We start from the raw sequence: 12,524 nt of genomic DNA on the forward strand, positions 1-12,524 counted from the left end.
TAACTCATGAAAACCCAAAATTCCTATCTCAAAAAATTAGCATATTTCATCCGACCAATAAAAGAAAAGTGTTTTTAATACAAAAAAAGTCAACCTTCAAATAATTATGTTCAGTTATGCACTCAATACTTGGTCGGGAATCCTTTTGCAGAAATGACTGCTTCAATGTGGCGTGGCATGGAGGCAATCAGCCTGTGGCACTGCTGAGGTGTTATGGAGGCCCAGGATGCTTCGATATCGGCCTTAAGCTCATCCAGAGTGTTTGGTCTTGCGTCTCTCAACTTTCTCTTCACAATATCCCACAGATTCTCTATGGGGTTCAGGTCAGGAGAGTTGGCAGGCCAATTGAGCACAGTAATACCATGGTCAGTAAACCATTTACCAGTGGTTTTGGCACTGTGAGCAGGTGCCAGGTCGTGCTGAAAAATGAAATCTTCATCTCCATAAAGGTTTTCAGCAGATGGAAGCATGAAGCGCTCCAAAATCTCCTGATAGCTAGCTGCATTGACCCTGCCCTTGATAAAACACAGTGGACCAACACTGGCAGCTGACATGGCACCTCAGACCATCACTGACTGTGGGTACTTGACACTGGACTTCAGGCATTTTGGCATTTCCCTCTCCCCAGTCTTCCTCCAGACTCTGGCACCTTGATTTCCGAATGACATGCAAAAGTTGCTTTCATCCGAAAAAAGTACTTTGGACCACTGAGCAACAGTCCAGTGCTGCTTCTCTGTAGCCCAGGTCAGGCGCTTCTGCCGCTGTTTCTGGTTCAAAAGTGGCTTGACCTGGGGAATGCGGCACCTGTAGCCCATTTCCTGCACACGCCTGTACACGGTGGCTCTGGATGTTTCTACTCCAGACTCAGTCCACTTCTTCCGCAGGTCCCCCAAGGTCTGGAATCGGTTCTTCTCCACAATCTTCCTCAGGGTCCGGTCACCTCTTCTCGTTGTGCAGCGTTTTCTGCCCCACTTTTTCCTTCCCACAGACTTCCCACTGAGGTGCCTTGATACAGCACTCTGGGAACAGCCTATTCGTTCAGAAATTTCTTTCTGTGTCTTACCCTCTTGCTTGAGGGTGTCAATGATGGCCTTCTGGACAGCAGTCAGGTCGGCAGTCTTACCCATGATTGCGGCTTTGAGTAATGAACCAGGCTGGGAGTTTTTAAAAGCCTCAGGAATCTTTTGCAGGTGTTTAGAGTTAATTCATTGATTCAGATGGTTAGGTTAATAGCTCGTTTAGAGAGCCTTTTCATGATATGCTAATTTTTTGAGATAGGAATTTCTGGGTTTTCATGAGTTATGTATGCCAAAATCATCAATATTAAAACAATGAAAGGCTTGAACTACTTCATTTGTGTGTAATGAATCTAAAATGTCTGAAAGTCTAATGTTCATCAGTACATTACAGGAAATAATGAACTTTATCACAATATGCTAATTTTTTGAGAAGGACCTGTAAATTCCAAAACTCTAGAAGAAAAACGGCCAAAGATTGTTGATTAATAAAAATGAAATCAAATGTTTTAGTACTTAGAAACAAAAGATGAAACAGAAGAAGGTGAGGGAACTGGTTACTCTGTATAAGACTTTTAAGGCACTGTAAAACACACAGAACACTATTGAATAACAGAAAAGCAAAGGTTTAACCAGCTGAGAAAGTACAAAAAAAGTCCCTCAAGAAGAAATTTATAATATTAAATGATTCAAAAAGCACCACCTCTGTGTCAGTTGCTTCTGAAGTCCAAATAACACAGTTACTATTTACTACAGCAGTCCATTAACAGTAGACAAGTGTATTAGACAAGTTGCATGATGACATCATCCAAAGTCCTCCTAGAAGCAAGTCTGGCCATTTGGCATCTTGATAAGACCATTGGGCACTTATATGGGGAGATATTTAAAGGATTATGAAAATGAACTCTTATTTCAGTGATTTAGGGGACACCTGGAAAAAAGAGTGCTTTATGAGTTTGCTGCCCCCAAAATAATGTTTTAAAAAGCTTTTTATCCCCCAAGAGGTTATACTTTACCAGCGTCTTTGCTGTTATGGAATTATCTCAGAAGCACTGGTTGAGGATTCTTTGAGTGCTAGGTCGCTCTTTCATAATCTTTCCCGTTTTACTCTGGTTGGAATAAAAGTTTGAGAGGGGAATCCCTCATGGAGTAGACATACAGACAGATGCCAGCACCCCTCATTAAGGCTATGCCATCTTCTTCTCTGGCTTCATTCTTTAAGATACATTTCATCTGTTCAGGCCATGCAGCAGCATTTATTAAACTGTGACTTGCTCATTTTACTGTCCATCCTCCTCTCTGACCCGCTCCTCTGTTAACCTTTGCCCAAATGACTGCTTTTGGTTCTTCTGTGTTCTTGACAGAAGTATTTCTGTCTGAGAACATTTAAACTTTGCCATCTGTTAAAAACAAAAACAGTCAAGACATTAGAGAAAGTTGCACATATCAAATAAAGCCAAGAACGCGTTTTGAATGCATTAATAAAAACTGTGTTTTTCTCACCAGTTGGAGCTGCTGGGTGCTGTCTGTTACTTTGGATTTGGAGGTAGATTGTGTAGCTGTCGTATGCAAATATCAGCCCAGCGAACAACCCTAACACCTAAGAAGCAAGAAATGACAATCAGAATCACAACTAACACAAATACAGTCTAAATAAATTATCAGTATTTTGTTAAAGTTAAGTGCCAGAAGACTTTGTGCTCTTCACACCATTAGACATTTTGGTTAAGACTCATGAAGAAGAATGTGGGGACAGGCTTGTGCCTGATATATAGTTGCAAAGCACATGTTTGGGACTAAACACGTGAATAATACATAAATGAGATGTGAAATTTATCTTTAACATACAGAAAATCTACTGTCATTAGGAGCATAACAAGCCCACTTAGTTCATTTTTTAAAAAGTAAACTGATAAATAGTAAACAAAATCTTTCAAAAACTGACAAAATAATATTTAATGTCCTCTGATTCAGTGTAAAAGGAAACAGAGATTGTGAAACAGTTACAGGCTCACTCTTACCATTTTGTTCATGCATTATTTTCAGTTTTCCAGTAAGAAATTAACTGTATTAACACTTCCACATACTATAAGCTGCACTGCCCTTTCCATCTCATCAAAGTGTTTACTGAGATCATCCATATAGCCTGATATCTCTATAACCAAAAAGAATTGCCACCTGCTGGTCATTACAAAGAATGCAGGTTTGAGACACTTCTGCTTTGGCTTCACTTTTCAGGCCCACAAGCTGTGTCCATCTTTTATATAAGTGAATGATCAACTTCTCTCACTCAAAGGGACTTGTCAAAATTGCTCATTGTTCATCTGAGGATTTGTGAATCTGCACTGAGTGTTTTCAGTGAGAGCAGCAGTATGTTCAGCCAGACCTCATGACCAAAGTAATACAGTGACAGTTGTCAGTACATCCAGTAGTATATGGCAAAAAACTACATTAACTCCCATCTTCTTAAAGGTTTATCAAATTCCCTGGGTCCCTATCATGCTTGTGACATATGATATAAGCATGACATCATACTGGACAGGACACCACATATCTGCAACTTGCATGCAAAGTTTTTAAAGGTTACAGGTGTATCCTGCTCAAAGGCAAAAGCTAATGATAAAGCAACTTTAAAATGGGGTTGTTGGGTTTTTTTTACATTTTTGTTACATTTTGTAAAAATATGTTTCTCTACAGTGTGTATACAGTTATGACACCACAGAGTCTGATATCAAATGAGTTTTTGAACCCAGACTGGCAACTGGTGTACTCTGTTCTGTGTTCATTGCGAAGCCTTTTAATAACGCCGTTACACTGTTAATATAATTAGTGGCTGTAGGCACCAATTTTGTGTGCAGCTACGCCTTTCCTCCTCTGACTCCCAACGCACTCTAATGCTGCTCGTTAGCTGTTTCAGACTGATTTCCAGTCATCACCATGTCCTGTTTTTGGCAACAATAAACTAACATTCAAACTAATTGAAATGTGGATTCAATGTTATATCGGGATTTTTTTCTGTCTTAGAAATTTTTGAATGAGCTAAAGTAAGGTAATAAGTCACAGTCTACAGTTGTAGTCAAAAAGGAAGGAAGTATTGCAGTATGAACATTACTCAATGTTGAGTGCCTGCTTTTTCAGAAAGTCTGGGTGTTTCATATTCAACACAAAAAAAGTGACAAAAAACACCAGGCATTCAGTTTTCACATGTATAACTGGCAGCACCGAAACTAGTCAGTGGTAACAGCCATCACTTGTCAAAATAAACAGAGAAATAAATATGAGCAGATTCAGTATGCAGTTAAGAACTCAGGCTGAGTCATTCTGGCTTAACTAACCGCGCCTGTGATACAAGCTCCATCCCTAGATCCTCCAATCAAATTGATCAGAGAGGTGATGATGTAGAGGACGGCACCAACCACAGCACGAAACATATCCTGCACAAAAGAGGGAAGCCAAAGATGAAGTATTATGCAATTTAGCACAGAAATGTGTCAGAGGGCGTGCATGTACTTATGTGTGTGTGGACTCACAGTCCAGACCCAGTTGATCCCTAAGAACTGCTTGTCCAGGTCCATCATGAAGATGACGAAGAAGATCGTGGAGAAGGTCATCTCAGATATGGGCAACGTAGTGTAGCCTCCACACCAGGAAGAAGCATAGCAGATGATGATGATAAAACTGACAAGCTAAGACAGAGATGAGAGAAAATAGAAGACTTGATATCAGTGTAAATTTCACAGGAAACCAACACCCACACTGCGTAAATTCCTCTACCCTGTTAGAATTTCCAGGTATAAAAATCAGCTGCAATTTCTCTGAGATAGGACTGCACATTTTTGTAGCGTCACACAGCAACAGAAAATAATCTGTGTCTATAGAGCCGTCACGTCCATCTGGACAGTAAATGAATCAAATCAAATCAATTTATTTATATAGCACTTTTCACAGGATAAAAACCACAAAGTGCTTCACAGTAATATAAAACAGAAATACATAAAATACATTAATAATCAAACATACAGCACAAATCTAATTAAAAGCCAATCTAAATAAATGAGTCTTAAGCTGCTTTTTAAAAGAATAAATACAATCAAGGTAACGCAATGATGGAGGGAGAGCATTCTACAACCTGGGGGCCACCGCTCTAAAAGATCTATCACCTCTGGTCTTAAAACAAGTTTGTGGGACTACCAACAGCCTTTGATTAGATGATCTCAGGCTGCGAGAGGGAGCGTGGGGTTCTAAACGATCAGAAATGTAGGCAGGGGCATCACAATTCAAAGCTTTAAAAGTCAGTACCAAGATTTTAAAATGAATTCTAAAATGTACTGGAAGCCAGTGTAATGAATGTAACACTGGTGTAATGTGCTCTCTTTTTCGTGTCTTAGATAAAAGCCTTGCAGCAGCATTCTGGACTAACTGGAGACAGTCAAGATTCATTTTGCTCAAACAAAGAAAAAGACTGTTACAATAATCTAAGCTGGACAGCCTGACCAGGAGGAATCGAACATTAACTCTGCTCTTCCAGGGCACCCTGAAGACTCTGCTGCTGGCATTGGCGAGGGAGTGCGGCCGCCGCTGGGATGACGTGAACGGCAAACTGGAGTCCATCGCAGGTCGACTGCAGGTATGCGAGTCAGACCTTCTGAGAAGGGTTTCACTTTTCTCTTTTCTTTATAATTGACTCTTTTCTCTCTCTCTCAGATCCTTGTCTCAGAGTGGGAGGGATTTGAAGCACAAAGGGAGGAGCTTGTCGTTTGGTTGGCTGATATGGATGTCCGCCTGAGTGAGGTTGACCAGCTGACAGGAAACATCTGTGAAAAACTGAAACAACTGCAGGTGTGGGGTTGTTTTGATATGACATATATTTGATATGATACCTTTAAAGGTTCTTCAATGAACCACTGAAAGAAATGCTTCTTCAAAGAACCATTGTTTGAAAGGTTCTTTGTGGCACCAAAAAAGGTTCTTCTATGGCATCAGTCTAAAGAACCACTTTTGGTTCCAGTTGGCACCTTTATTTTTCTGAGTGTATGCCATCATTATTCTGTTTACAGCAGCCACTTGACTACTTCCAAGTCAACATTCACATGACAACAACTATTCATGCTAACAAATTATTTTCTAGACAAAATACTATTAGAGTGAGACAACTTTTTTTCCGCTTCACTCCGCACGCGAGCCTTTTGCTTTGCGCTGGGAAGAGGGGGGAGGGGCGGTAGTTACACTCTCAGTAGCACAGGAACAGAGCCGGAGGGAAAGAGAGAGAAAGAGAGCCAGGGACAACAACATCACATCAGAAAGGTATAGTGCTCATCCACAACTATTTTCAGTTGCGGATGATAAAGGATTCAGAAAGTTTATTCACGCAGGCCCATATGACAGAGAATATGCATCTTCTTTTTGTTTTCATATTGTAATTTATATTTAATTGTGTTGTGGTTTGAGGTGTTTTGTATTGTTTCACTTTAAATTTGTTTAAAAGGAAAAAGCTGAAAATGTAAATAGTTAAAAGTTGAAATGTAAATAGTTGTTTTTTGTATTATATGATTTATTTATTACATTTTATGTGGAGTGAATAAATAAAAGTATAATTACGGTGGCCCATGGAGACAAAGCACGTACAAACTCCAAAACACGCAGTGTTGAGCTTTTGTTACCTAGTGGCTACACAAGCCAGGAAGTACCAACGACCGGATTTGGTGTGTGGTAGTAACAGGTAAATGAACATTTTTTTTGAATTATTTGAATATACATACACATATATATATGAGTGCTTGTGTATAAATACACAAACAATACACATATGCTTTCAATTGTGTAATTTAAGTGATCTAGGTAGCTCTGTTTTGGAAGTTCAGTTAACGCTAGAAATGTGCTTTGGAGTTTGTACGTGCTTTGTCTCTGGGGGCCATCGGATATATTTATATATAAACATATATAAATAAAACCACTGTGTTTTTTTTTAACATTAGTAATTCCTTTTGTGCATAATTTTATATTGTTGTTCATAATAAATTAATTAAAGCAACAAAACAAGCTGAAGAGCCGGTTGGGCCAGTTCGTGTGTTCCTGAGACTGGCACAGGCTGCCTCTGTAGTGCAGTCAGGAGGCTGAGGCCAAGGCCCTACACCAGGGGTCGGCAACCTGCGGCTCTGGAGCCGCATGCGGCTCTTTTGTCCTTATAGTGCGGCTCCGGGTGGTCTGAGAAAATAAATTAGAAGTATTTAGCTGAAGTGTATTTTATTTGTGTTTAGTTGTTTTTTAACTTGTAGTTCTAAATTGGAAGATTATTGTGATATTGAAATATAAAAATAAAATTATATTTTATTATTTTTCATTGCTCAAAATAAGCGTCACACTCGCGGAAGCCGGTATACCCACCGAAACGCCGTGCATTTATCGAGACTTTCAACCCCAGATAGGCCAATTATGGATCTTTGGATCCACATTATGTCAGCAGCTATTCTCCACCGTGAACTATGTTAAAAACAAACACCGCTCACTTTCCTTTTATTATATTTCTTTAAGAGTTCAAAATGTGTTAATTACATAAATAAAATGTAATTTTCTCTGTAGCACTTCATGGACTTTATAAGCAACACACTTTAGTTGTTCACACAAAGCATGAAGGTAAAAAACCAATATATAAAGTGTTATCTTCATTTTAGGCTACGTCCACACTAATGCGTTTTCGTTTGAAAACACATCGTTTTCTCTCCGTTTTTTTTTTTTGAAAACGGAGATTTTTCTATGCGTTTGCACCTTTCCTCCACAAGTAAACGGCGTTTTCGGTCACCGAAAACGGGGATTTTTAAAAACGCCTGCCAGGGTGGATATTTTCGAAAACTCCGTTTTTGCATTTACGTGTGGACGAGGAAAACGGAAAAAAAACGCAGCGTCAAAGGGGTGCTCCTTTTTGGCGTCACACTGTGCGCCACGTTATTGTTTCGGTGAAATGAATTTCTACAATACTGTTACTGTTAATTGTACTCTCTGCAGTGTTTAAATGCTTACACATACCCACACAGTTACTGTCCCTCCACACATAGGACTCGGTTCTGCTTCTATGCGCCATCTTTGTTTACTATCTCCCACCGAGGGTTCTAGACTTCTGATTGGCCAACATTTCTATATGGTTAGGAATATATCGCCACCTGTTGCTTTGGCATGTTCCTAGCAGCGTTTTCCTTCATTTTTGCGTTTACGTGTGGACGGGATTATTTTTTTAAAACGAAAACGGAAAATCTCCGTTTTCAAAAATACCCGTGTACGTGTGGACGTAGCGGTGCGTTTGAAAACGCTCTCGAAAACGCATACATTTCAAAACGTAGCTGTCCCGTGGCAGTGTGGACACACGAAAACGCAAACTTTCTAAAACATGACGTATTTTAGTCATGTGATGCAGTCATGTGACCAAATAAACAAAGATAGCGGAGTGCATTATACAGCGGTTGTTTTGATTGCTCTCAATTTTGACAGCCTTAAAAAAGATGAATATCAGTTTGTACATGCTCCAGATAGCTTTTCTTCAAATTCTTTAATTCTCACTCGCTTTTGCGCATGCGCAGGACTGGAGCGTAAGCGTTTTCATCCGTTTCAGTGTGGACGCACGACTCTGTGAAAACGACTGAAAACGCTAGTGTGGACGCGGAGCGTTTTTAGATGAAAACGCCGTTTTCAGATGAAAACGCCGTTTTCAAATCTATTCGGGCAGGTGTGGACGTAGCCTTAGATGTCAAAAAGTATTTGCGGCTCCCAGTGTTTCCTTTTGCGTGGAAACCGGGTCCAAGTGGCTCTTTGGGCGTTAAAGGTTGCTGACCCCTGATCTATGTGAATATAACAGTAAATACTAAATATTGAATATTATTGTGCAGCACGTAAGATCGACAGCGCACAGTGTGCTTTGAGGTAGGAGCCAAAAAGGGTGGTTTGTGTGTGTGAGCACCCGTGTGTACGCCTGTGAGCATGTGCGCACTTGTATTTAACAGGTTCCTTCATGTAATGATCTGCTAGAGGGCACACACAGATACAAACATCCATTCCCACCCTCATGCTCTCATATGCAATTACTCAGCACTCACCCAACGTGGAGACAGACATAAATAGACACTGTACACACAATCACACTCCCCAAGCGTACTCTACACCCCAGGTCTAGGTACCCTTGCCCCTGGAGGGGGAAACTGCACCCAGACCCAGGTAGTGTTACCCTTTTCTCTGGGGTGGAGAGAAGCAGACCGCCCCAACTCTGCAGCAGCAGGGAGGCCCCACATTCCAGACCCCAATCGGACGGCCAACTCCTCCTCCCAGCCCCCCCGCACCAACAGGCAACAGAGAACGGGGGTGTGTGAAGACTCCAAACCACCCTCCGCCCGCTCATATGTAGTGTTGATGCATGTGTGTACTAAGGTGCATTTAAAACCCAGGAGGGCATGGAGCTACCTGCCAGAGAGCAGCAGGTAAGCACATAGCTCCTCCTGATAGCCCTCAATGTCCAGGCCCATCCGGACCGGGGCCCAGTTCAGCAGCGCCACCCGGCCCCACCACAGAGAAAACTGCACCCACCCTGTCATCCGATTCAATTGTCCCACACCAGGGTAGCACAGCCACAGTTTTTTCAGAAACACCTCATACAGCTACTGGTGACCAAACAAGTCAGGGAGCTGTTAAAAAGCTAAAGAAGAGTCTCGGGAGTTTTTTGAAGGGACCAGTTAGTGGCAAGATAGAGGTAACTGCAGAGAGGTTATCATCTGAACTGAGCAGTTATGTGAATAGTCCACCAGCAGACAGTGAGTGTGATCCTCTTTCGTGGTGGAAAGTTCACACAGTAAACTTTCCCCACATCAGCAGATTAGCTAGGAAATACCTCTGCATTCCAGCAGCTAGCTCTGCATCTGAAAGGTTGTTCAGCACAGGTGGAAATGTTGTAACTTGTCAAAGGTCCTCCCCTAAGCCCGCATCTGTGAACATGTTAGTGTTTCTGACAAAGAATCTTAAAACTTGAAATGTAGAAAAACTTCCAGGAGCAGTAGCATAATTTATCTCTGTTTTTGTTTGTTTTGTTTTTACTCAAGAGTTTGTGCAATATTATTATTTGACTTATTGATTTTGCACACTGCACTTTTGTTGCAAAGCACCTCTTACGTTTTGTGGATATACATGATTATGGATAACCATGTATATAACAGGATAACCACTGTTGAATTTTGCATGGCTGTAATGCACATTAAAATAAACAGCTGCTTGTTTAAACAAAAAGAATTTGTTGGGGTTTTTTTCCCCACTAATAAAGTTGTAGAGTTGTATTTTGTTTTGCGTCAATTATATCGTCAGTTATATCGTTATCGCAAATTTTCAAATCTATATCGTGATAAATATTTTTGGCCATATCGCCCTGCCCTAGATCCAGACTGGGCGCCCTCTATCAACCTGGGTCATACCGAGTTTAAAGCTGCTACCACAGCGAGATTTGATCGGTTAAGAGAGAAAGCGATATCAAAACAGCCACGAAAAGTCACGCATATATGTGCCCAAATGGTGAATAACTGTTTTCCAGTATGTTGTTTTGCAGTGCGTTTTTTTTTTTTTTTTGCATTGTTGATTTGTTTTTCACCGAAGCAGCTAATAAAGCATGATGGAATACAATTTTGCCTTTTTGTTGTAAGATTCTATAATAGAATGAAACAATAATGCCAGTTATAAATAAAAACAATAAATTGAATGAATTACGAAAAACTTATTTTATTTCTATTAGATCTGAAAATGTTGTGTAATACTACAACCTGAAATGACAAATAGATTGCATTGGTCTGTACAGGAAATAAAGGAAAAAATGTAACAACAGCTGTAAAATGGAATAGTCCAAATCACCAAAGTAAACTGGACCTGGGCTTGTTGCAGGGATCTGAAGTTACTAAACATTTTGTGAGTGTATGCACTCACACTTGACAACGAAACGTTTTGCATCATCAAAAAATAAAATTGGCTACTTGATTTCACCTATCGCTGGTTATTTTTAGAACATAACACCCGCGATAAACGAGGGACCGCTGTTTGCAAATACTGAGAATTTGAATCCTTTCTCTGTTTTGCTCTGAGGCCCGGGGGAAAAATATCGACAGGTCAATGAACAGCATCTACATATATATTCTGTAAATGCCCAAGACATCTCGAGAAATGTAAATCGCCCCTTGATTCATCCATCTGGTTGACTTGTTTTGGAAAAAGCGGCAGTAAACAAGGAGCGAATATCACACCGGAAACGAAGCGCCCTACTGGAGTTTCCCCACCGGAAGTACCATATGCTAAGGTGCACCTATAGACCATATGCTAAGGTGCACATGTCCTATAGGGCGCTTCGTTTCCGGTGTGATATATGTAGACAGACTAGAGTGAGAAATGTGAATAACAAAATAGAAGAAAACCGAGCAAAGGGGAAATGACACATTAGTGATTTAAAAATCAATAGATACAGAACATAAATCCACTTAGCCATCTATAAATTATTGATTAGTTACAAGTGAGCTTTACACGCAGCATATTAAAGCCATATCTGTGAGCCGTTAACCGTGGATCATCACAGCAGAGCTGCACACAAATATCACAGTGAGAACAAACTTACTATTTCTGCTGCCAGGGTGAACCCTTTCGGGGTATTCACGTAGCTTTTCAGCCTCTCCACGCAGCTGGGAGAGAAGGAAGCAGTTGTATCGGCCATTCTGTACTTTATCAAAGTTCACTAAACAGACAGTGTGCTGCGTGTATTCGACCCCTAACTACGAGCAGGTTAAACAAATGTTCTTCTTTCTTTCTTTAGTGGAGGAAAGTTTAGAGAGTGCTGCCCTGGTGCGGTTTATCGTTGCTCTTCCTTAAACTGGCGAGTCGTTATTTTCCCCTCAGGCGGATGAATCAACTTCTCCGAGAAGAGGTCTAGATGAAATGCAGTGATTGGACTCCAACACGACCACAGAAGCTCTGCGGAAACTCTAAAAGAAGGAGGGACAAGGAACCAGCGGCGGGCGTTGGCTCGCTACCGCTTTCCTCAAGGGGAGCTGTTTCTCTGCAATTACCCGAAGTTATTTTAATGTTTTGTTATGTCATTTTAGGTTGTTAAAATTTGCTTTATACCGTGGCGCTGCCGGGGATTATTTAACTGCAAATAAACAACTAGATTGTTGTGATGGTGCTTTAATAATATTTGCACAGAGCGCTCAAATCCCTAAAAACTATATGTAGGACGAAGAGAATGGGTTGCTAGAGAGCAAAAGAAACCATGCAAGTTACACGTTTACTTACAAATATGTTGCTTTATTACATACTTTCCCCGTCTCCCTTAACCTCTTAAGCCCCAAGGGGGTTTCTGAGCTTCCTGCTCGAAAATGCAATGCCTAAATTAAATTGATTATTTCTCTGCAATTACAAACTCTGTCCTTACAATCTTGGTATCAAAATGAAGCTAACACTTGGGACATTTAATCAGAGGTGTAAATATTAAAGCAGATATTA

The 12,524-nt window shown here is 40.6% G+C and overlaps 1 protein-coding gene across 2 annotated transcripts; it reads right to left on the reverse strand.

Moving 5' to 3' along the window:
- Positions 1-1,571: 1,571 nt before the first annotated feature.
- LOC134618758 (proteolipid protein 2-like) lies at positions 1,572-12,144 on the reverse strand. Of its 2 annotated transcripts, XR_010091924.1 has the most exons (6): positions 11,641-12,144; positions 4,547-4,702; positions 4,352-4,450; positions 2,520-2,616; positions 2,028-2,416; positions 1,572-1,882 (listed from the first exon to the last, which is right to left on the reverse strand). XR_010091924.1 is itself a non-coding variant. In XM_063464315.1 (5 exons), the coding sequence occupies exons 1-5, from the start codon at positions 11,734-11,736 to the stop codon at positions 2,403-2,405; spliced, it is 462 nt and encodes a 153-aa protein (XP_063320385.1). In that variant the 5' UTR covers positions 11,737-12,144; the 3' UTR covers positions 1,590-2,402. The 2 variants fall into 2 exon arrangements, 1 of the variants encoding a protein (XP_063320385.1); XM_063464315.1 differs by having other exon boundaries at positions 1,590-2,416.
- Positions 12,145-12,524: the final 380 nt, after the last annotated feature.

The sequence above is a fragment of the Pelmatolapia mariae genome, linkage group LG20 (genome assembly GCF_036321145.2).
Source record: "Pelmatolapia mariae isolate MD_Pm_ZW linkage group LG20, Pm_UMD_F_2, whole genome shotgun sequence".
Classification (NCBI taxonomy): domain Eukaryota; kingdom Metazoa; phylum Chordata; class Actinopteri; order Cichliformes; family Cichlidae; genus Pelmatolapia; species Pelmatolapia mariae.

What these genes read in the sequence shown, in the direction of transcription:
- LOC134618758 (XM_063464315.1), bottom strand. Translation starts at nt 11,736, where the DNA reads ATGGCCGATACAACTGCTTCCTTCTCTCCCAGCTGCGTGGAGAGGCTG. An exon ending in TCACCCTGGCAGCAGAAATA is followed by an intron (nt 4,703 to 11,640) that starts GTAAGTTTGTTC and finishes TCTCTGTCTTAG; the next exon opens with CTTGTCAGTTTTATCATCAT. An exon ending in GAGCTTGTATCACAGGCGCG is followed by an intron (nt 2,617 to 4,351) that starts GTTAGTTAAGCC and finishes CTTGCTTCTTAG; the next exon opens with GTGTTAGGGTTGTTCGCTGG.